The sequence below is a fragment of the Parasteatoda tepidariorum genome, chromosome 4 (genome assembly GCF_043381705.1).
Source record: "Parasteatoda tepidariorum isolate YZ-2023 chromosome 4, CAS_Ptep_4.0, whole genome shotgun sequence".
Taxonomy (NCBI): Eukaryota; Metazoa; Arthropoda; class Arachnida; order Araneae; family Theridiidae; genus Parasteatoda; species Parasteatoda tepidariorum.
In genome coordinates, this window is record NC_092207.1 from 1,176,643 (window position 1) to 1,200,258 (window position 23,616).

Genomic DNA, 23,616 nt, shown 5'->3' on the forward strand with positions numbered 1-23,616 from the left:
AATTTTTTTTATTCCTTCTACAGTGGATTAAAAGAATTAATTTAAGCAATTTATGGTCCATCTAACACAAAGGCTTAAGTTGAGTTACTTACGATTAACTTAAAATGACTGTTTATTAAACTTCTAAGATAATATTTTCTTGGCATTCAAGATTTGGTGAATTTCTATTTTTTTTTCTTTCTTTGAGCAAATGTCAATAAACTACACTGCTGTCTGTAAGATATTAATAAATGTAACTAAAGAAGTATACAAACAAAATTTTAGATTATTTTGAAGACATTAAATTCTAAGAAATTTTTTGGTCTGAATTGTCATGCTTAGAAAGAATCACCCATATATTAAGATTTTGTTAAAAAAAATACTTTTGTATCATATTTGCCACTTTTTCTAAGTTCGGGTGCTACGTATGGCATTGTACCACAGTGCCAGTTGGAAGCGGAATCATCCTTCATTTCATCCTCCAGGGTGGCCAAACCGAAATCTCCAATTTTCATGCAATTATTTTTAGTGGAAAAGAAGATATTTTGAGGCTGAAAAGAGAGAAAATAAGTAAATTTCGACAAAAAAATCTCATCTCAAATTGGTACTTTTTATTTTGACCAAAATACTTAGTCTATGACAGACTACAATATTTAAGCTGCCAATATTGTACTTAGAGTAGAATACTATTTGCGTAACTCAGTTATAGTTGGACCTCGCTTTAACAAATTGATTGGGACCGGCAAATCTGTTCATCAAATTGAATATCAATATTCGTAAAAAGTAAAGTATAAAAATATCAATGCAAAATACCCTTAGATATACAGGCAATGAAAAAAATTGATTATTGTTTACCACAAGCTTAAAAATTATAAGTTATAGGTTAAGAAATCAACTTTAAAATGATCTTAATTCTATAATGCTTATTGCTTTTAAAACTTAATACACATAATTACAAATAATTACACAATAACATTACACAATAATTACATACACATAATTACACACTTGGATTAGGACGTGAAATATTCAAAATTTTAAGAGTGAAAAATTAAAAGTTTTTGCCTTATGTGTGAATTTTTTTCCTGCGATTGTTGTTTGTTAAATCAAAGCTAAAAATTTGTCAAATGAGAGCATTTTAGAACACTTTTTGTCGGGACGGAAAAAATATTCGCTAAATCGAATAATTGGTTAAATCAAAGTATCAAATTGGTTAAATCAAAGTCAAGGTTTGACTGTATAAACGATGCAATATTATAAAATTAGTATAATGTACAACTAGGCTAATTAATTAGTACAGTATGTAACAAGAATTAAAAAAAAAAAGAAAAGAAAAGAAACATGAGAAAAATTCATTTTTCCTGTAATAGCTTTCATTTTATTTATTATGTATAAAAAGATATGTTTGTTAAATGATAAATAATTTTTTCTGTTTTATAACTAATTGTTTCAAATTGCTGACGTCTTATACCGATAAAAAGTGGTTATTTATTCAGAAATAGTGTCCTTATTACATATAGTTTTAGTCCTTGTTTAAAATGAAGTTATCAAATATATGTATAAGGTCTTGCAAATTAATGCTTTGGCATAAAAAAAAGCAATAAAAAAAAATTTAAAAAAAAAAACTGAAATTTGATGAAACATTATTGAGGAAGTTAGGATAAAAAATATCACACTTTTAGGTGTTTCTAATATTTCTCTTTCTGTTTCCTCCAAGAATAAAATAGGTTTTTGATGTATTTAGTCCTAACTTGTTCCATAGACTCTGATAGCACTTTTACTATTTACAACTCTTATAGATGCAGATATTGTTAGTAAAGCTTCTAGAAATATACAATAAGGACGGTCATTACAGAACATCCTGAATCATCTGATACGAGTGTTATAATTTAAGCAATGATGAATTTTTGTTTATAATATAGCAAAAATAGCACAAAATTGGTATGAGTAGGGTATTTTGAGGAATGAAGTAGTTGCAAACATAATATTTACGTCATTTGCTGTCTAAATTATCCTAGTCACTTCAGCAGACATAATTATTATTTTATTGATGCTACCCTTTATTTGAAATTAAACATATTGTCTTACAATATATGTGTGCGCTGTTTTTGTGTTTAATTCTGACATTAATTTTCTAATCCACATCTGAAATAGCACTTTTCTTATTATTGCATATCAACTATGCATGAATACATTTCACATATTACTTAATGTTTTTAGGATTAATGCTTCATAAATAAATAAAGCTTAATCAATATCCGTAGGGCACAAAAAACAATATGCAAAGTATTGGGCAAAGTCTGCTTTTTAAAACATCTCACCCCTTTTTAAAAAATTAAATATATAATCAATTAAAAAAATAATGATATTAAAAATGTAAAGCATTTCTTTTGAAAGAAATAGAAGAGATATTCATTTCTAAGATGAAGAAATATTTTCAGAAACAAGCATGAAATAAAGTAATTTTTAGAATATTATAAAATATTCACAATAATTACATTATTCATCAGAGTTGTCATTCAAATCTAGAAAAAAAATTTCCCGGTACATATTATGCACAATATATTGAGACACAATCACTGTGTGTGAGCTAGATTGGGTTAGTTTCATTTAATTGCTGGAAACACCTGAACATACTTATAGTAAATGAAATAGTTAAGTATAGCTGAAATATCGTCCATAAATGTCTCATAAATTGCGCTCCGAGCAGTCACCAATTTTTAAAAGACAAAAATAAGAAATAAATTTCCTTGTATTTTCCCACTTTGTAAAGAAAAAATCAAAAATTCCCTGTTATTTCAGGTGATTTTTAAATTCCCTGTATTTTCCAGGTTTTCCCTATTCTATTGTGGAGTGGCAAAACTGTTTCTTAAAACAAATGGGAAAACAAAATGAACATAGGAAGCATTATCTACAAAAAAAAAGAGGCATTTGGATGGCAGACAATTTTTTAATTGCCTTTGTTATATTTAATTGCCCAGCGACTGCGATGATCAATAATTTTCCATACAACACAGTTCTCTTTTTGTTAATTCTGTGCTTGCTAAATTCTTGAATTTCCAAAGACGTATATCTCCTCACATGCACAGAATCTATTAGCTAATTAATAAATTATTGCAAAGCTGGATTACTATTAGGGTCGATAAAATAGGGTAATTCAAAATGAATTGAGTGATCACAAACATTTACACCTATTGAATGAAAAATAATGTATCCATTAGATTAGCACAGAATGTAGATGGAACTTCAAAAATTTCTTTACGCAAGGAGCAGTGAAGAGGAATCCTGTGCACACGCCAGGTCCTTTGTGAAAATGGCGAGTCCTGTGCATTCTGCATGGTTAGAATTTAACAATTGTCATTCTGTTATCACAGAGTGCAGAGAAGACAATGATACATTCAAGTACCTCCAAACAACATGCGCAGATGTTTGAAGAAACGGGTGCAAAGGGAACAGTAGCGGAAGTATGTATGACTACCAAGACATTGTGTCCGTTGTGACCAAGGGAAGTCACAAAGATAATCTATGTCGCATTTTTTGTATTTTATTCTATAACTGGAGTTGAACAACCAACACATTTTTTGGGTTTACGACTACTAATGTTCAACTCTGAAGCCTCGTCATTTTGAACCCTATCCAGAAGTAAAAGGAGCTCCTGAATCAAGTATTCGGAAAAATTTGCCTTCGTGGAGGACTTTTTGATCGAACTAACTCACATTTGCGATACATGGAAAGGAAAACCAGGAAAACCTCCCACAGTTAGCTTGACGGAAAGGGGATTCTAATTCTTAACCATTGCGGATATTTTACATCAGCACAGTGGTCGGTGCAAGTCGGATGCGGAATTTAAGTCAACCAGTCATTGCAGGAATTTGAACCCATTTCACCTCATTGGAAGGCAAACGCTCTATCATCTGAGCGGCCAAGGCTCTCCCCAACTCTTTGAACCACACACTGTGAAAAGGAAAACAATGTGTGGCTAGCTTGACGGCAAGGGGATGTGAAGCACGTTTACAAAATTTTGAAGTTCTTTCTACATTCTGTGTAAATTTTAATGATAAATTATTTTACATTAAATAGTTATAGCCCTCTGTAATGGTGCTATATTAATTTTGAACTACCCTGTATGATAGACACAATGCAAAGAAATAGTATAAAAATTTTTAAGAGTGAATGATTTACTTTCAAATCTCTATGAATAACACCTTTTGAGTGAATGTGAGCAACTCCACTTAAAATGTCTCTGAAAATTTCAAAAGTAGTCAGTTGAAAGGGTAAAGGATTACCTGAAAATATAAAAAACAACCCATTGAACACAAAAGGTAAAAAATATATTGGCATGAAACAATATTGTTTTTTATTAAAGTATGCATTCGAAAAAGTTTTATCACGGCTTAGTAACTAGATAAAAATTTTGAATTTTGTTTATTTCAGATACCAATTAATCGATTTTTCTTATAATATTTTATGAAAACTGTGATAACTGTGGCTTAGCTTTTATGGATTTATAGAGCAAAAAACACTAAAATTAAACTGAACTATTATTGAAAAAAACAAAATCATAACATAAATAATAAATAGACCAAACAAACTCATTTTTTGACAGACATACTGACTCTTTTGAGTTTAAACAAAAAAGAAACACTATAGTAAGACTGCCTTTGAATTGAAACAAATAATAAATAAAATGATTAATTATGATTTTAAAACTACAGTAGAGTCTCGATTATCCGAGTTAATGTGGACCACGACTAACTGGGATAGCTGAAAAACTCGGTTAAAACGAAGAGTATAAAAAAAGAAAGAAAAAGAGTTAGTATAAATGTAATATATTTAAGAAAAATAAAATTTATATGAGTATACCACATATAATTCCTATTATTATTAAAAAGCTTACTTGACAAAACTTAAAAAGTATACTTTGCGAGAATTAAAGAGTTTTTACTTAAAAAAAGTCCTTAATCGTTTTTTGTTTTACAAAACTTTGGTGCTTTTCTGCAGCAATGTTTCGCCATTTTTTAGGGGTAACAGGAAGGCTGGTGTCATCTCTTTTTGTTGTTCTATGTATTCAGTAGCATTTTCGGCAGCTTTAAGTTCATCTGTGTGAGAGATTTTTATATGTCGATTTTCATCGTCACTGTCTTCATCATCTTCGCTAGGTTCATTTTCATTATTGACGATAATAACGATCATTTCATGGGATGTTATATTATGTTTTCCCGAGTGTTTGGAAGATAAAATTCAGATTTATTTTGCGGCGGTATTTTTTAAAAAAAAATAAACTAGAACAAAAAAATCCTTAAAATATTTGATAGCTCGGTTAAAGCGGAAACTCGGATAACCGGGGCTCGGATTATCGGGACTCTATACTCGTGAAAATATAGCAGAATAATACGTTTGATTGCTTAAAAAAAATATCATTATCAGTAAAATGTCTACAGTTTTGCAGCAGCAATGTGAAAATTACAATGTAAACCATTTTAATTCTCTAAAGTAATTCAGTGATAGATGAAACACAAAATAATTTTTTTTAATAAAACAGTTTAAACATTCATTTTGACTCTAATATTAATGAAAGATATGGTTTTGAAATGAAAGAAAACAAAAACCTTTTAACAACCTTTAGCTCGTTCATCCATCCAAAACCTGAGATCAAAATCACAATATTCCATTTGGATGTACAACATCACCCTCTGAAATAAAATTTTACATCTGAGAAGTCTCCAAAATAAAAAAATAATTTTCTCAGCTCAGCATGCCATTTGTTAAATCAATGGACAAGATTTTTTTGAAACAATCTTATTGAAATTTCGCACATTTTTATAGATGGAAGTTGACTAGATATTGTGAAAAGGAACTTTTTTTCCTTAACCTTCCATTAGTCGCGCACTTGTTTCCGACATGGTTAATCGCGTTGCACCTATGAGGTGTTTCCGATTTTTTGAAAGCCAAATGAAATTTAGTCTAGTTTAAATAGTTAATTGTTACCAATTTAAGACTCTTTAGAGAGATAAATATCAAAAAACTTATTTAGCGAAGTACCGAAGATAAATTTTTCTTGCTCCCGCGTCGGATCTCTTCNGACTTTCCAAAAAAAGAAAATCATAGTTAGGATCTGTGCAGTAATATTTTTTCCCTATCGTTTTAAGTTCTTAATTTATAAACATAAAATTAATAAAATTCAAAAACATTTTCAAAGACTTTACATAATCATAATAAAATAACTAGTTTCTGATAAATATTGCGGAGAAAATTGAGAATATCATGCATTTTTTTGTAATTTAAAACGACAATTGACGCGGCAAAGAAAAAATTAAGCACTTTTTTTACAAATGCTTTTTTTAAGCACTTTTTTTACACTTTTTAAAAAACGCTATGCGCCCTGTACAATCATTTTTATCAGTATTAATGCATGAATGTTATTAAACCAAATGTTAAAAATACTATCCTGTATTGTATAGTGATAATAAAAAAAAAGTAAATAATGAAAAAGCTTACTAATAATGGTGCTTCATTTAGTATTTCAGAACATTTTTTGTTATCTAAATATGTGGGATTCTGCTTGCTGACTTCAGCATTTTCACTGAAAAAAATTTTTGTAAATTTTAATGGAACAGATGATTTTGTATGAAAAAAGAATAAAACTTCCTTTTTAAAGAATCATTTTGTAACTGGTGACATTCATAAGAGATTCATAATCTTAAAGTCACATGTTATATGTTCATTAATTTTAAACTTCACTTTGACTTTTTATTTCACAATACATATTAAAAAAAATAATAATTCTTCTCCATGGAAGCCAAACATAACAACAATCTAAAAGCTTTAAGGCTTGTAAGAAAGAAAATTAAGAACTAAGAATGGAAAATTTTAAAAATTGAACTTTTTTAAAAACTAGAAATGGAACGTTTTAAGAGCCAGAAATGAAACATTTTAAAAACCAAAAATGGAACATTTTAAAACTTAAAATAGAACATTGTTAAAACCAGAAAGGGAACAGTTAAAAAACCAAATGGTGAACATTTTACTAACCAAAAATTGAACATTTTAAGAAACAAAAAATGTCTTTTAGAAAAAAAGAATCAAAAATCAGAAATGAAAAATATCTACTTATACTGGCTTCCAAAACAGTTTTAAAAATTTCTAAGGATTATAAGAAGCGTTTTCAATTTGGTAAAATGCACTTCAATTTCTAAAATCCTAGACATCATAGATCAGCAAACAATCTTTTGTAGCATTTACAACGTTAACAAGAAACATGATTATTTTAGGGGCTATAAAAACAAAATCAGATGCAAAAGTGCATTTTTTATACACTGCTAATAACACAGATTCATAGATAGTAACTTTATTTTGTGCTTTTTTTTAAATTTTATTTATTTATTTTACAAAAAATTTTATGTTATGTTTTAGAGAAGAAGCATAAATTCCATAATTTTAAATTTTTTGGAATAAAAAAATTTAAATAATTAAAAAAAAAAAACTCAGATTAAAGTGATTTAATAAAAATGCATACACATTAAGCTCAAATTCAAAACTTGAAGAAAGGCAAATGGACAGACACCCTGTTTCCAATAAATTCAACAGCTTTAAAAAATAGAGATATCTTTTGTTATTTTAGTTATAATCAGAATCTGAAAGAAACCTATTTCCTCCAGGACACTGGGAAAAAGATGGGTAAAATATAAGAGTCAAAAAGACCTTCATAACTATTACATGATCTCTATATAACCCAATATAAACCCTATATGATTCCTTTATAACTGTTTCTGTTACTGAACACATAAATCTGAAAATTAAAAACAAAATCCACATCTCCTTTTTAAAACAGCTATTTTCTTAACTTGTATTTCAGCTTTATACATAATTTTAAAATCTATGTACCACATTTCAGAGTTAGGGTATTAATAGTATTTCGTTATAAAAATTAGTGCGCTATTTGCAATTGTGATTACAATATCTGATTTGTAGCAGCGTCAGGGAACATTGCCAAATCTTTCAACAAAAAATAAGCACTTTTTAAGCACCAAAAAATATTTTTAAGCAATAACAAAATGCAAAATAATTTTCAAAGACTTTACATGATCAAGATAAAATAACTAATTTCAGAGAAAGAACTCTTTTCTTGATTATATTAGCCACTATAGAATGATCGAGAGATTTTTCAATTCGATATCAGAGGGTGGAAAATGAAGCCTGAAATTAAGAATATCGTGCAATATGCAACTGAGTTGCACATGAAAGTGCAATACACTCACCGAACCCAGCTCAGTAGACCCACAAGCGGACTCGCAAATATTTCATCAAGCATGTAAAATGATTGGTGCTTTCATACGCTAATGACCTACGGTACGCCAAAATAGATTGTGGTTGTGAAATAAATAAATTGCGAAAATCTCTCGTGAATAAATTGTGAAAATGTTGAATGGTACAATGTGAAAACCGCAAGCTTTTGCATAAAACGTGTCCGAAATCGGCACAGTAAAGAAAAAAAATCTCATATTCGAAAAAAGAAAATTAAGAACTTTTTACCGAAAATAAGCACCTTTAAGCATTTTTTAAAAACCATGAGTGTAGATGTTTAGTATGTGAATGAGTAATTCAATTCTATTTATAATTACAAAATATTGCATACCTTTCACTGGAGAGGTAAAATGACTGGCTGGTATCGGTGATAGTTCCGGAAGTTTTCAAAATGCTTTTACTGTCACTTGCCTCATCATGAGTGGAACTATCAAACGAGTCAATATCTTCTCCATTGTAATTTGCTAAAATTTATTCAATCAATCAGAAAAATAAAGGATTGTCAGAGTTTCTAAGTATAAAAATCTGTAATATTACAATAACTGTCTACCTTAACCAACAATCTGGGAAAATATGGTCCCAATAGTCGGGTCAGAAGATCGCTCCAAAGTTTGGACACTTTTGTATAGGGAAAAACCGATAAAAAAAGGAGAAAACGTTTCATGTACATGCCCATCACTGGTCTAATGGTTACTGTACTGGGCTATGGGGCCAGTGGTTGAGGCATGGATGAAACTTTCTCTCTGTGCCCTTCCTTCTGTGTGATTATGTAAATCTAAAATGGATATAAATGGATTCTCGGTTGTATGGCGTGGATGACGCTACTCCACCGCAGTGGATTAGCCACAAGTGCCCACTGGGTAACGGTGCAAAAGTAGCAATTCTGAGGCTAATAGGAAATACATTAAAAAGAATAAATGTTTAATCTACACAAAACCTTAACTAGGCTGTTATCTGTGAGGAAAACTGAAAATCATCACAATTAACATAACTAAATTAAATTAAATTTAATAATAGAAAACTGCAAAAAGTATTCATTTAATTTATGTCTGTGTGAGACATTTTTTAAAAATTTATTCGCAACACCAGTAAAACTTGAAAATGTTTAACAAAAAAACTATTGTTATAATTTTTTTTAAATTTTGATATAATCAATTTCTTTTGTTGGAAATTATTTGAATTTCATAACTGTGTTATTAACACATTCTTTCATTTTCAAAATATTATATGTTATCAGCAATGGAATTAACAATTAAAAAATAAAGAAATGTTTACGGTAAAAAATAAAAAAAATAATAAAACCTTTTAAGNATAATTTTTTTTTTTTTTTTAATAATTTTATGACCAAAAAAAAATTTTTTTTTTCTTGAATAAATCATTTTTTACGCTTTATAGAAACAAATTTTACACTTAAATATTCAAAAATATTTTTTTAAAAAAAAGTCTTATACATTTTTAAGCAGTAATTGACAAAATATTTTAATTGGAAATATAAAGTATTTCAATTAATCATAATATTCAATCAATAAGACTACAAATCATAAACAGTTCTGTTAGATGGATATTCAACACTTATTTACAAGCAATATAAACTTATATTTAAAAAAACTCACATCTAGAAAATAAAAATACAACATGAACAACACTGAAAATCACTTTGAGTAAGTAGGTAAGCAAAAAAGACTGGACAGTTGTATAAACTTCTCTTGTAGGTTCATTATTGGAACCTACAAAAAGTGCTTTTACCATTCAGATTTTTTTTTTTTTTACAAGAAAGACAAGGATATTGTCAAAGATACATAAATGTAAGAAAATATAGCTTTAAGCTTACGCTCTTACACTCTTAAATTGTCAAGTATGAAAGCCACTGGCACTATCCCTTTTTTGCGACTTTTCATAGTGTCACTGTGTCTGTAATGACTCGACGCTTTCCTGTGAATATGCGGAATCAAAGAAATTCTCTATTTTTGCCACATTTTTATTGCAATGCTTAATTAACAAATCTAAAATTACAGAAGTTTTTTAAAAGGTCTTTTATATGAAATTCACGAATCTGTGAATGTTAAACATTTGCTTCACTATCATCCATCAAAATATATTCGAAGATAACAAAAAGACACATATTTAAATAGCAAATGGACACTAGTCTTCTTTTTTCTCCCCCTCTGAATGAAAATAGCGACAGTGTGAGTGTTTAAAAAAATTAAATTGCAAAATTTTTGATGTTTTCAAAGATTTGGGGGACATTTTTTAGGAGTATGAGAGATTCTTTCAAAATTGAGGAATCTCTAGCTTTTGAGGTATGTGGGCATCAATGTAAACATGTAAAAAATATTTTACGAGTCTCCGTTAAATATATATGACAAAATTTGAAGCACATTTAGCACGTAAAATTGCTTTAGTACCGCAATAAGAACCCACTTTAAAACAAAATCCTTTTGTTTACACTTTTACCTCAATTAGCGCTTCTGTTTTCATATTTTGTTATCTGGTAATCTTATTACAAAAATATTTTAAATTATTCTTGAAAATTTTCCCATCCACTTAAGTTCATTAGAATTCGCGACTCACTTTATAGATTTCATCCTATGTTTGGTTCTGTTTTTTTCTTTGCATTATTTTCTGTTTTTTTTTAAGTGATATTTACTACTTAATGTGTTCTATTCTATTTTGTTGCAAAAATTGTTTTGAGTGCTTCTCACACTATTGCTTTGGCTATATTGATACAATTTAGAAAGCAGTCCTTTTTGCAGACATAATCGTGTGAGCTGATGATGAAATTATATCCTTCTGTTATTAAAATTGTTTTTCTTTTTTCAAATAATTTTTTCTCTTCATTATTCTGTAATTTTTTCCATGTTTTCTCTACATTTTAAACTTATTTTATGAGTTCTGTATACTTGCAGCTTATGCTCAGTAAATAAAACTTATTGATTTTCCCAATCTTTTTCATTTTTCTTTTTGTATTTATTTATTGTGCTATATATATATATACCACACCTGCCAACATTGGAGAAATAAAATAACTGAGATCTTACTAGTGACAATTTTTGGGATACAAGCAAAGTTTTGATACATCATGCATAATCATGTAAGTCAAAAAGAGAAATTCAAAATTGGAAATAATATGAGCACTTACATTTAGTGAAGAAAAAAATATGTAAATAAATATTAACCTAAAGAAGATTTCTATAATTATGATTGTTTATTATGATGATTATTTATAATTACTCAAACTATACACACTAAACATACTGCAGTACTGGCAACAGCACCATCAGTTGAGGAAATAAAAGAAGTATTTTTGTCAAATTTTGCTTTTTTTTCTTTAAATTTCTTCAACAAATAAGGAGAAATGTGAGGTAATATACAGGTAAACAAGAGAAACAGAAGTCTTTGTTAAAAAACAGGAGACTTGGCAGAGATGTATATAAAGCACTTAAACAGAGTAAATATAAGTATCCTTTATAAGATATGTATGGAAATGGAAATTACCAAAAGAGGAGATATACTCCAGCCATGCTTGATTATATCCGACCACATTTAAATGGTTTAAAGATGCAAAACTTTTCACTTCACGGATCACCTAAAAGTATTTTAAAGAAGAAATAAGTTCACTGAAAAAAAAAACAGACAATTTTTAAGTTTTATAAATTATAAAAAGAGAAGGAAAAAATACCATTTTCCTCTAAAATGAATATAAAGTTTGTAATACACTTTTCTTAAGGCTGTTTTTTGAAGGCATCCTATGAAATGATGCTTTTTGGGGGAATAATATGCTAATTTTCTATAACTGCTGTAGAGTTTGAAACTGCTACTCATGAATGTTAGATCAAGTTGAGCCCATCTCAGTGCTCTTATTTCGAAAAGGGTGCAAAACATCAATATGGAGCCACAGTTTTGTGAAAATGGAAAGCAATTGCAGTATAATTTTTTAATATCTTAAAACTTACATCGATGCTGAATTACTTGGGCTCATAAAAATTTGCAAAAACTGAGAATAAGGTGGTGATTTTGATAATTTTCATCTAACAAGGGAAACTAGGGAAGTGTGACTTGTCAATTTTGAAATAAACTAGTGGGATGTATGCCTTATGAGGAATAATTTTAGGGGGCAACATTCGTTTCGGCCCATAGAAGGTTCTGTGAGAGATAAAAAATAATTCAATGTATAGAAAAATCGGTATTTTATTACTTCAATGCAGACTATTAGTTATTGTAATTGTCTCATAATCCAATTAATTTGTAATTAATTGGATAATTAATTAATTTGCTAGTTGATAAATTAATCAAAAAATTAATAAATCATTAATAAATTATTAATTAATTAATTAATTTGCAGTTACATACTCCAATTAATTTAGAAAGTTTCTTGGAAAAAATATTTAAAAAATTTGATGTCAATTTTTTTTAAAATTAACCTAACAGGTTTTTCTGAAAAACTACAGATATATAAAATTTTCGAAATCAATTTTGACAATAAATATGCATTATATAGTACGTGAAAGTACCACAAAATTAATTGGAGTATGAGATAATTACAATAACTAATAGTCTGCATTGAAGTAATGAAATACCGATTTTTCTATACATTGAATTATTTTTTATCTCTCACAGAACCTTCTATGGGCCGAAACGAATGTTGCCCCCTAAAATTATTCCTCATAAGGCATACATCCCACTAGTTTATTTCAAAATTGACAAGTCACACTTCCCTAGTTTCCCTTGTAAGTGAAAAAACATCGCCAAATTGACAATTTTTAAAAAAGTTTAATAACTTTTAAAAATATTTAAGTTATTTGTACGTTCTAAAACCCAGAATGATTTTTTCACCGCTAGATTATATATTTACTTAAAAATCATTGCATTGCTTCAAGTGTGAGGCACATAAACTGCGGCACTTTTTATTTTCCTATGCAACAGAGCTTCGAAAAAAAGTGTTAATAATAAGCTTAGAAGAGCATTGATTTCTGTGTCACAATGGCTGTGCAGTACTAAAATTGAAATGAGTTGTTCAGGCTTTATTTTTGGATATTTCATTTCATGCTTCTTAGTAATTTGTCCTGACTACTTTGCTTCAGCAAATTATATTTCACGAAAAATGTTGTGAATTTTGTAGAATCAGTAGAATTTTGTCCCCCTATTTTTTAAAAAACTTTACATTATCTTTACATTTCTGACAATTTACATGGTGTAAAATATTATTTTCACTATCCAATATAGCAATAATATATAACAGAATAAAAAGCATATGTGTTACCTTTTCTTAAAGGGACCACCAAATTAAACTCTTTTGTATATAATGGGTAAAAGTCCATAGAATACAAATTTTTCTTCAGATTTTGACATTGTATGTGTTTTTTTTCTTTCTCTCTATTCATTCAGGATTATACAAAAACGAACTTGATAGGCCACAAAGCAATTTGCAAACAATCTAAATTTAAAATCATCTGCTGGCAGGTCAGAGAAAAAAAAGTCCTATAACAGGGTGTTCAGTGAGAAGATTTTTTCCTGCATCATGTAAATATTTAATATTGAATTTTATTAAAAAGAATTTTCATTTCAAATATATAATCAGAGTAAAATCAAAAATAATAGAAACACAGTTCATCACAGGTTAATGTGACAAATGCTATAGTTTAATATAGCTGATATATATCATACTTGAATATCCCATAGCTTACAGTGGTCACCTTTTTTTAAAAAAGTGGATATGGAATAAGACCCATACTGGCAACTCTGGTGAGGTTGAAAAGCACCGAGGAAGGAAACGATGATTTAAAAATAATACGGTGAATTGGGTATAATATAAAAAAACACAACTACTTCCACTTAGTAGGAATAACATTTACCATGACGCAATGCTAAATTCTATGCCACTATCCACATAAATCAATTATTAATCAAAAATCGAATATCAATTACTTTTTTTTATAATGCAATAAAATCTGGCGAGCAGCTATTTAAACGATCAAACACTTCGTTTGTTTATTTGTGGCTTGAAGTTAGGCTCGCAGAAAATGCCGTTCATGGGTTAAATTTAGTAGGAATAACACAACCTGAGACGTAGGCTATAGTATACCCAATTAATCCTCACTGTGTAAAATTTCAATAAACATAAATAAATTTTTTTTCAAATAATGCCTTTTACTTTTAAAAAATCAGAATCTCTTTTGTATTTGAACACAACTTTCTTCACAGCATAACAGATATCATCGATTTTATGGCGTGCCTAAGAAAAAAGTTCTTATCAATACAAATTTTACAAAAATAGAATAAGCAAAAATCATTAATCAGAATTGAACAAATAAGAATTAAACACCAGAAATAAATAAATATGGCATATTAAAGCTTATTTAAACTTTTAAGCTAGTGTTTCTAAATCAGTTTTAGCTAAAGATACACTAAAAATATCTAGCTAATTTGCTACACAACTTAATATAGAGATGTGGGGAAAAAATTATTCGCAAACCGTTTTCAAATCTCCTGATTAAAATTAGCAGTTAAACAATAAAATAAGAGTTATACTATTTTTTAACGGAAAGTAAAATTTTAATAAAAAAAAAGTATAACATAAGATATGGAAGAGAACTTAATAATGGCATCATAAAACAATTTTTAGAATAAGAAATAATCATATGGAATTAAAAATTTCCTCATTAATTCGTGAATTTAAGAGGCAAGAATAATTCTGAATAAAAGATACACATTTTAATGAAGAGTTTAGAATTTTTAATTTGAATTTTAACGAAATTATAACATAGAATATCTATTTTATTGTAGTTTTAAGTAGAAAGCTTTTTGAAGGTTTTGGGTTATCTAAAAATAATTTTAATCTTCATAAATGGCTATATAGTTTTCATTATTCAACACACTATTTAGTTTTACCTAAATATTTCTGAATTAGAATTTCAAAATAATTTTTCATGTAATTATTTAGTGTACATAAAAAAAGCAAATTTTATTAAAATATAACATTTTTCTAAAATATCTATATATATTTTAAAATATAACATTAAAATATAACAGCATAGCATTAAAAAAGAGAGAAAATTGATAAAAACTATGTTTAGAAAAGAAAAGGAATAATTTCATTGCATTTAGCTTTTGATATGATATTTTTTTTTTCAAATACATAATGTAAAATTTCATATGTATTTAGCTCTAAAATAAATAAATAAACGTTTCAATTTGAGATGATTAATTTAAATTTAAGAGTAATTCCCCCCCCCCAAAAAAAAGGTAAATAAGTTTAGTAGTTGGCTTTACATGCTTGCTGATAATTTTATAAGCTATATCCCATTTTTTTAATATGAAAAAAATCAATTTAAATATCAGATTTCGGCATCATAGTGTCAACACAATTTTATCAATTATTCACTAATTTTCTTTCATATGACTTGAATTATTCTGAATAAAAATTCACTAAAACTTCTCGCAATGTGCAATAAAAGAAAAAAAAATCACTTAAATAATATTTAAGGAATTAATATTAAATTAATGCTTAGGAACTATTAATTGTTCCATTGGGTTTTTCCTTTCTATTGAGATTCTACCCACACAATTTAAAATAATTTTGGTAATATTTTATTTTACAAACATCATTGAACAGTCGACACTATTTTTAGGGTTAACAACTACTAATGTTCAACTCCGTAGCCTCGCAATTTTGAACCCAATGCAGAAGAAAAGGGAACTCCTGAATCATGTATAGGGAGAAATTTGCCTTCAAAGAGGTTTTTTTGTGGAAACTAATCCGCATTTGTATTACAGGAGAGGAAAACCACGAAAACCTTCCACGATTAGCCTAATGGCAAGGGGACTCTAATCCATGATCCACTGAGGATATTTGACGTCAGCACTGAAGTCAGTGCAAGACGGATGCAGTACCAGCCATCACTGGGATTCGAACCCGGTTCTTTTCATTGGAAGGCGAAGGCTCACTTCATTTTGGGAGCCTTGAAGAAAATTGACAAACTATTAGCGACCAGTAAAAGTAATAGGTTTTTCACAGTACCCTAAGGAGTATCATTTTAATCAATAAAAATTATATGAATCAAAACACTAAATACTACACAGGTAATATATAAATGAAGAGATTAAAAGTGAACATACTTTGCATACAGTGCCAAAACCACCTCGGCCTATCCTCGACACCTCTTCAAACTCTGATTGATACTTCTCAAAGTAAATGGAAGCCCCTTTTATCACACTGCAGCATAAAACATTTAATGAAACAAAAAATCTACTTTCGAAAAACTCAGAATGTTATAAAGCATGAAACGTCTTTAAACAAGTACAGTAAAACTTGTGTAAGTTGACCACTTGTGGTGCATTGTTTTAATGGTCAACTTAGACAAGTGGGAAACTTATAGAGGGGGGGTGGGTCATTGTTTACTTTTTCGTTTCCTATATCATGTTGCTATATATTTAAAGTTTTTTTTTTACTTGACTTAAAAATTTTATTTAGCAAATAGCCAAATGAATAGATTAAGAAATGTGTTTAAACCTGAATGAACTTCAATTTGTTACATATACAAAATTCTAATATTTAACTAACTTTCTTTTAAAAAAATTATTTCGTTAGTTATGCATGTGAAGTGTTTAATAAAAATAATTTCTTAATATATCAGGACTCGAAAACATGTAATTTGAAAACTTTAACAAAACAAAATTATTTAAAAATTATTGAAAAATTATAAAAGATCAAAGCTTATTTCAGAGCATTCATTTATTCAAATGCTCACTATTGCAACTGGAAGAGCAACTTTTCAACTAACACACCTGTTTTCAATGAATGAATGAAAGAAATGGTCAAAAGCTGACCCCCTACAGTTTCCCCAGATGGTTAACTCACAAAAGGGTTTAGATACACCATTTCACCAAACGAGTGAAATTTTAACATACATTGCAAAATGACAGAAAATTTTCTGAATTTTTTTTCCGGTCAACTTATGAGGGTTTTAGAATAGAATTTCATAATGCTCCTAGACAAAATTGACTTATTTCGGTGGTCAACATACAAGATAGACAGGTGGTCAAGTTACAAAGGTTTTGCTTCTTTATATTATATAAGAAAAATTGATAATTGAGGTCAACTTATGCAGGTGTCCAACTTACAAGGGTGGTCAACTTGGCAGGTTTCACTGTAGTCTATTTGCAGGAATATTACACTCCGTGATCTGTCGCACTAACTACAATCGCCAACCAAATAGATCTTAAACTTGCAAATTAAAAAAAAAAAACATGTAGATGTCGGTTCGAGGTTGGTAACGAGTTATATTTTTCGAGTTGGTCCCTCCCTGTGATGTTTTTTTAAATTTCTGTTTTAGTTTCTCGCCAGCCACTGCCAGGAAGTTGCCAAGACTTGGTGATGCCACAGATCACGATATGGAAGTATTATTTGGGTGCTTATTGCATTTTTACTCATTGCAGACAGTCAGTAATCTACAAGGTCCTACATCTTGACAGTAGGACCCAACACACTATTTCAATATTTAGATTCCTTTACATGTAGTCTTAAAGCTAGAATTATAATTTAGTTCTTTGACAGAAAATATTACCTTTTTTTATTTATTTGAGAGTCTCAAGGAAATCAAACGTGAAAAGTGACTGATTGCACTTACTTTTGACTTTTATTTAAAGAATCCAAAGCATTGAGACGCAGATCTGATTTCATTTCAAAGAGTTCCTGCAAAGAGGGAAAAAATATTTAGGACAAAGAACAAAAAAATTACTAATGTTAATTGGAGATAATTTGTAATATCAGGGGCAAAAAAAAAAAAAACAATGGAATATCTGAACATCTCTAATCAGCAAATACACAAAATAAATAGAATTCTTACACTTTTTATTCAGGAACTTAAAATACAGCGAATGATTACACACTGATTGATTTGATATTTTAAAGTATTTCGCGAGTAAAGTTTGCTAATTTACTTGATTTCTTATTTTAAAAAGCTCTTTTTAGGCGTCATGAAGAGAAGAAAATACTCCCTCATTTACATCTTGCTGTATTAGGAAAGTTTTCTCTGTTTCCAACTCATGCAAAGCATTAGAAAAAGTTTTCACTGGAGATTCCGTATCATCGACTTCTGTGTCTGATCCTCTATTCATTGTTTTAAAAAAATCTACTTTATTAACTTCAGTTGCATAGATAAATTGTCCATCATCACATGTGACATCATCGTTAAAATCTATTCCAGGAGCAATTTCTTTCCATATGACTTCTGAAGGATGAAATGAAGAGGATTTCATAATTTTCCATTCATGTCCCGGGAAATCTTGCTTTCTGAAAGCATTTTTCAATTGTATTTTCCAAAACTTGGTCCCAAAATTGTTTTTAAAAAAATAACTCTTCCAAAATAGTGGCTCTGTACCTAATCGCTCCTCTACCGATGCTATAATTTTTCTCATAAGCAACTTTCTTTATTTAAGTGAGATTCAGAGCTATAAAAAGGGAAAAATCAAACTTGTGATAGGGAGAATGATTAGACTTTTCCCCCAAGAGGTAAGGACGAACAAGAACTGTTTTACTTTCTTTTTAGATTAGTAGAGGTGCGCCCAGATGGTATTTGCATGGAAATGTCATGTCGTGCATGTGATATTTACTTTTGCAATTATTTTTGTCTTATTAAATTTGTTGTGTTATTAAAAAGTTATCTTCAATGATCAGGTTTAAAGCTTAAACACATCAAAATCCTTATTGAATTCGAATCCATAAAAGTGGCATTTCAGAATGCTTAAAATTCTTACAGTTTATTATAAGGTAAGCTATTACTAGCATTAAATGTGAGAGATGCAAAGAAAGACCTCATTACTTTTGGTCATAGAGAACAGCTCACTGGTGCTCAAATTATAGTGAAAAAGAACAAGCGAATGGTATTTAGCATGCTAACCAAGCTTAACATGCTAATTATTATTATTCCACAAGAAAAAAAAGTGTATTACGCAGTAATTGTTTTTTTTTTTTCCTCGAAAAAGCTTGCCTAAATGTGAAATGCTAGGTATAAAAGAAACCTGTACAGTTTAAAGATATAAAAGAAACTTATGATAACAATTGAAAAATAAACAGAAAAAAATATTGATTTAGAAATTTATGTTTTTTTTTCAAAGTTATGATAAATTAGAAGAAAAAATTTTTTAAAAATATCATTATTTGCAGTTTTGCCACGCCTCAAAACTGTAGTCCGTAGGAGGTTGATTTCATAATCAAATAAATTTGGTTCCTTCAACTGCTATTTAATAACTCTTATTTAAATTTAGAAATAACATCAGAATTAATAATTTGATGTACTGTGTAAAACATACTTTCATCAATTCCTTTTCAAACTCAGCAACTGCTTGATTTCTGACAGACAACAAAGCATCCATGTGAAATTTCAGTTCATCTGTCACCTGCATGAAATAATATAATACATATTAAACAATGTACATTATCCAAGAAAAAACTTTAAAAACAAGCGTGAAAAACTTTACCTTTGTTTGAGTGAGTTTACTCCACATTTCTAAAAATAAGATTAAAAAAGAACAATTAAGAAACAAAAAACAATGCAATCTTAAATAGGAAAAACTTTTTTAGAAAAAATACTGCTAACATATCCTATGTGAAGCACTTAAGATTCTTGCTTGTTCACCTTATTAAAAAATATAAACAGTGTAGTACTTCTTGGTGAATACAGAATATATTATTCTAATAATAATATTCAATCAATAGAAAGTTCTTTAACTCATAAACTTCACTAATTAAAATATAATTTTAAAAAATATGGGAAAAACAATTTTTCTTCCAGCAAACAATTTTTTAAATCTTTGGCATTTCCAAATAACATTATCAAATTTGCACTTTTGTGTTTATTAATTCTAACCAATGTGGAATACCTTCCCCTCCCCCTCCCAGTCTCTCCTGTTCTGAAAGGCTTATCCAAAAGGTTTCTCTAACAAAATCAGTATTGTTATCATGATTGAGAACTTAGGATGAAAAAAAAGAGGGGTGGTGGTAAGGGTGGAATAAATGTCCCATTAATGAGATTTTGCAAAATTAATGAAATTTAAATTTTAGATTAGCGGAACTTTGAGGAAATTTTGTCGGAATGTAAACTATTGGTTCACGGAAATCTGCAAAACGACAGTTTTGAGATTCGCGGAATTCGGCGAATGAGTGAAAGAATCACATGCCTAAATAAGAATGAAAAGCTGTATAAAGTGAAATAAATCTGATTTCAAAAAAAGTATTACAAATATATTCTCACATACTTACTTAAAAATAAAAGCTGTCTCCTGTGTGCGCTATTTTCTACATTTCTACACACAATTTCAAGCAAGATTTGCAACAATAGAGTGTTGCTTTCAAATGGTGCTTTCCTTCCATCACTGCTTACATCTGTTCGTGGAAGATTAAAATATTTTAAGCATTTATGTTCACACAATTATCACATATAAGGCTCATTAATGGTGAAGCGAGTAGTAAAAAGAAATCCTTACCCTTCTGTTCAAAAATCACAGAGAATAAATTCAAGCAACATCCTTTTTGGCTTGTTAAAATAATTAAATTTATGTGCTCCTTAAAAAGCTGGGGCATATACAATATATATCTTGCTAATGCACTCTTTGCTGCATCAGACAAACCAGAAAGTTTGGATTATAGGAACATTATAGATATTTCCATCATCAAGAATGTAATAAATCTTTCATTGTCACAGATCATTGGGCATAAATTTAGTTTCGATAATAACAAAATTATTTTCCTGTCTGCCACACCAGCTGATCTTGATGCTCTGGGATCGTCTTTCATTCAAAAGAATGCCAGACAATGACTTTATTTTCTCGCCAGCTCTTCAGGTTATTTAGAAATGAAATCTGCCCTCATTTGTCCCTCTTGGCTATTACAGTTTTCTAGTTCCATTTTTCACCTTTATTTGTTTATATTTCTTGGGCATTTTTACACTATCTATTTTGGTTCATTCCATCAATAATTTTTGTAACATTAATTGTTAAACATTAAGTTTCATTATATACATTGCATAACTGGTTAGAATTATAATAACTCTAGATAGTGTAAGCATAAGCAACAAGAAAGATTACTTAAGCATGAGAGAACTACCATAAAATACAGATTAATATGTTCATGTTCATGATGAAATTTTTTAACAACAGCCCTCTAGTCTAGTTCGTCATCAAAATTAAATTCAACCTATTCTTATTTCTTTCCTATTCATTTACTCTTCCCAACTTCAAATAGACCCTTGACTTGAATTTTATAAAATAATTCAATTTATTGAAAATTTGTAGTTTGATTTGAGGTTCTTTTACGGAAAAAAATAATCAAACATAAAAATTGTTTATTGCCTTAGGCTAAGCATTTCGAAAATTGGCTAATTATTTGAAGTCCTCAGCGTGGGCCCTGACTATCATAAATTCTTTTTTAGAATACCAGTTTGAATTAAAATTTTTAAATTATAATAGTATAACAACAATAATTACATTTTGTACCAAATAATATAAAAATTAAAAGTCGAAATACCATTTTCCATCAGAATTCTTATTGAATCCGAATCCATCAGTCGCTTACAAAAATAATAAAAATTATCAAGACAACCTGCGTTAATTTATAACAAATCGTAACAAATTCAGATTAATATGGATTAATGGTATTTCAAAATTAAAAATGCAAAACTAAAAGTGGTGCTTATAGACTTATTTCTTAAATAACCCTGTAATATTGAATCCGAATCAGGTGATTTATTTATCTATTAATTTTTTTGATACTTTAATTATTGCAAAAAACTTGATTACTTAAAATATATATATATAAAATTAATAAATAAGTAAATCAATCTTCATAAATAAATCAATTGAAGAATGACTACTCCTAATATTTATTTTAGAGTGTTAAAACAATATACATACACTCGCAGTTAATAAGTTAAAATATTTAGATAATGAAAAAAAGAAAATTATTGGAAAGTATTTTTTACTACCGAATCACTAGCAATGATAAAAGGGTTAAAAACACTTAATCTGCTTTAGTAGAAGAAACAGAAAGGAAATGAAGGATTATTATTAAAAAACTTCTGAAAATAAAACTGGTTTTTGATGTTCTGCTTAGCTAACAAAATACAACAGAGAGTCTTCATTTTTACCTCAAATAATAAATAATTTGCAATTCTAACACGTTTAAATTTTTCATTTTATTCAAAATGTCACAAAACTTATTTTAACTAAATTATTTCTTATATTAAATAATCAAGCAAAATAATAAATGTTTATGAATTACCTTTCAAAATATACCCACTTTGGTCATCATATTTTAAAAATGTTTTTATTAGTTTTCTCTTGTCTTCAAAAACTTCAGTCATTTCTATTTAAAAAAGGAAAAATATATTAACAAAAACTACTTAAAAATTATATATCTGAGTATCCTTCATGTTAAAGTTACAAATCTCTACAATGTGGATAAAGTTATAGGAAAGAAGTTTGTAATGTTGGTTTGTTTTCCCAGTTCATAAAGAAAAAATAAATGTTTCCCGTATTTTTCCTGTTTTTTCAGGTGATTTTTAAATTCCCTATATTTTCCTTGTTCTCCCAGTGACGTGGCAATGCTATTAGACTCCTGAATCATACATTAGTATGCAGACCCTAACATCCTAAGTTTGGACAAAAGAATTTTGTAGTTTTTGATTAGCTAAAATAAATTTTTTAATATAATAACAATACATTGCTTTAATATTATAAAACAACTATTAATTAAAATAAAAAGATGTTGGGTCAAAAATTCAAACCTTTTGATACTTCAAATCAATTATTCAGGGATGAGAGTAGTCAGAAAGTAAAAAAGAGGAAATCCAAAAATATTTATTTATATATATCAACGTTTAAATCATAGCTTTAGTTCATAGTGTTATGAATTCATTTATTTATAATCTTACTATATATAAAAATCTAATGATGGTGTCGCAGTTTTCCATTGTTGTCGGTGCATTTTTATTGGCTGGAAAATCACGTGGTAGGATCCAGTTTTCCCTCATTCATTTCCATATTGTTTAGGTTATCATCAGCACAAAATTAACAATAGTCGTAAAGGTATTGTTTTTCTTTGAATATTTTTGTATCCCTAATTTAAACTTATTTTCCAGTACTGCTACTATAAGCGAGAGTATTAAATTATGTTTGTGAACTCATCAAATTTGTTTGAACAATACAATGATATAAGAATATAAATGTTATTTTAAAAAATGATTACTTCGAAAATTCACTTCCGTTCACCAAGAGATCTAATATTTGGGTAAAGTAGTATTTGAGAGTAATATTTAGACGTGGGAAGTAGAGGCACAA

The 23,616-nt window shown here is 28.6% G+C and overlaps 1 protein-coding gene across 1 annotated transcript in view; it reads right to left on the minus strand.

The window, feature by feature from the left end:
• Positions 1-23,616, minus strand: part of LOC107439270 (eukaryotic translation initiation factor 2-alpha kinase 1) — a 35,430-nt gene that overhangs the window by 8,526 nt on the left and 3,288 nt on the right. The window contains exons 2-14 of the mRNA XM_016051798.3: positions 22,559-22,642; positions 20,543-20,665; positions 19,762-19,790; positions 19,594-19,680; positions 17,910-17,974; positions 16,399-16,495; positions 14,435-14,515; positions 11,779-11,869; positions 8,615-8,747; positions 6,478-6,562; positions 5,600-5,672; positions 4,162-4,265; positions 363-530 (exon numbers count right to left, since the gene is read on the minus strand). Of these exons, the coding sequence (XP_015907284.2) occupies positions 363-530; positions 4,162-4,265; positions 5,600-5,672; positions 6,478-6,562; positions 8,615-8,747; positions 11,779-11,869; positions 14,435-14,515; positions 16,399-16,495; positions 17,910-17,974; positions 19,594-19,680; positions 19,762-19,790; positions 20,543-20,665; positions 22,559-22,640 (1,218 nt within the window). The 5' untranslated portion in view covers positions 22,641-22,642. The remainder of the gene's footprint in view (positions 1-362; positions 531-4,161; positions 4,266-5,599; positions 5,673-6,477; positions 6,563-8,614; positions 8,748-11,778; positions 11,870-14,434; positions 14,516-16,398; positions 16,496-17,909; positions 17,975-19,593; positions 19,681-19,761; positions 19,791-20,542; positions 20,666-22,558; positions 22,643-23,616) is intronic.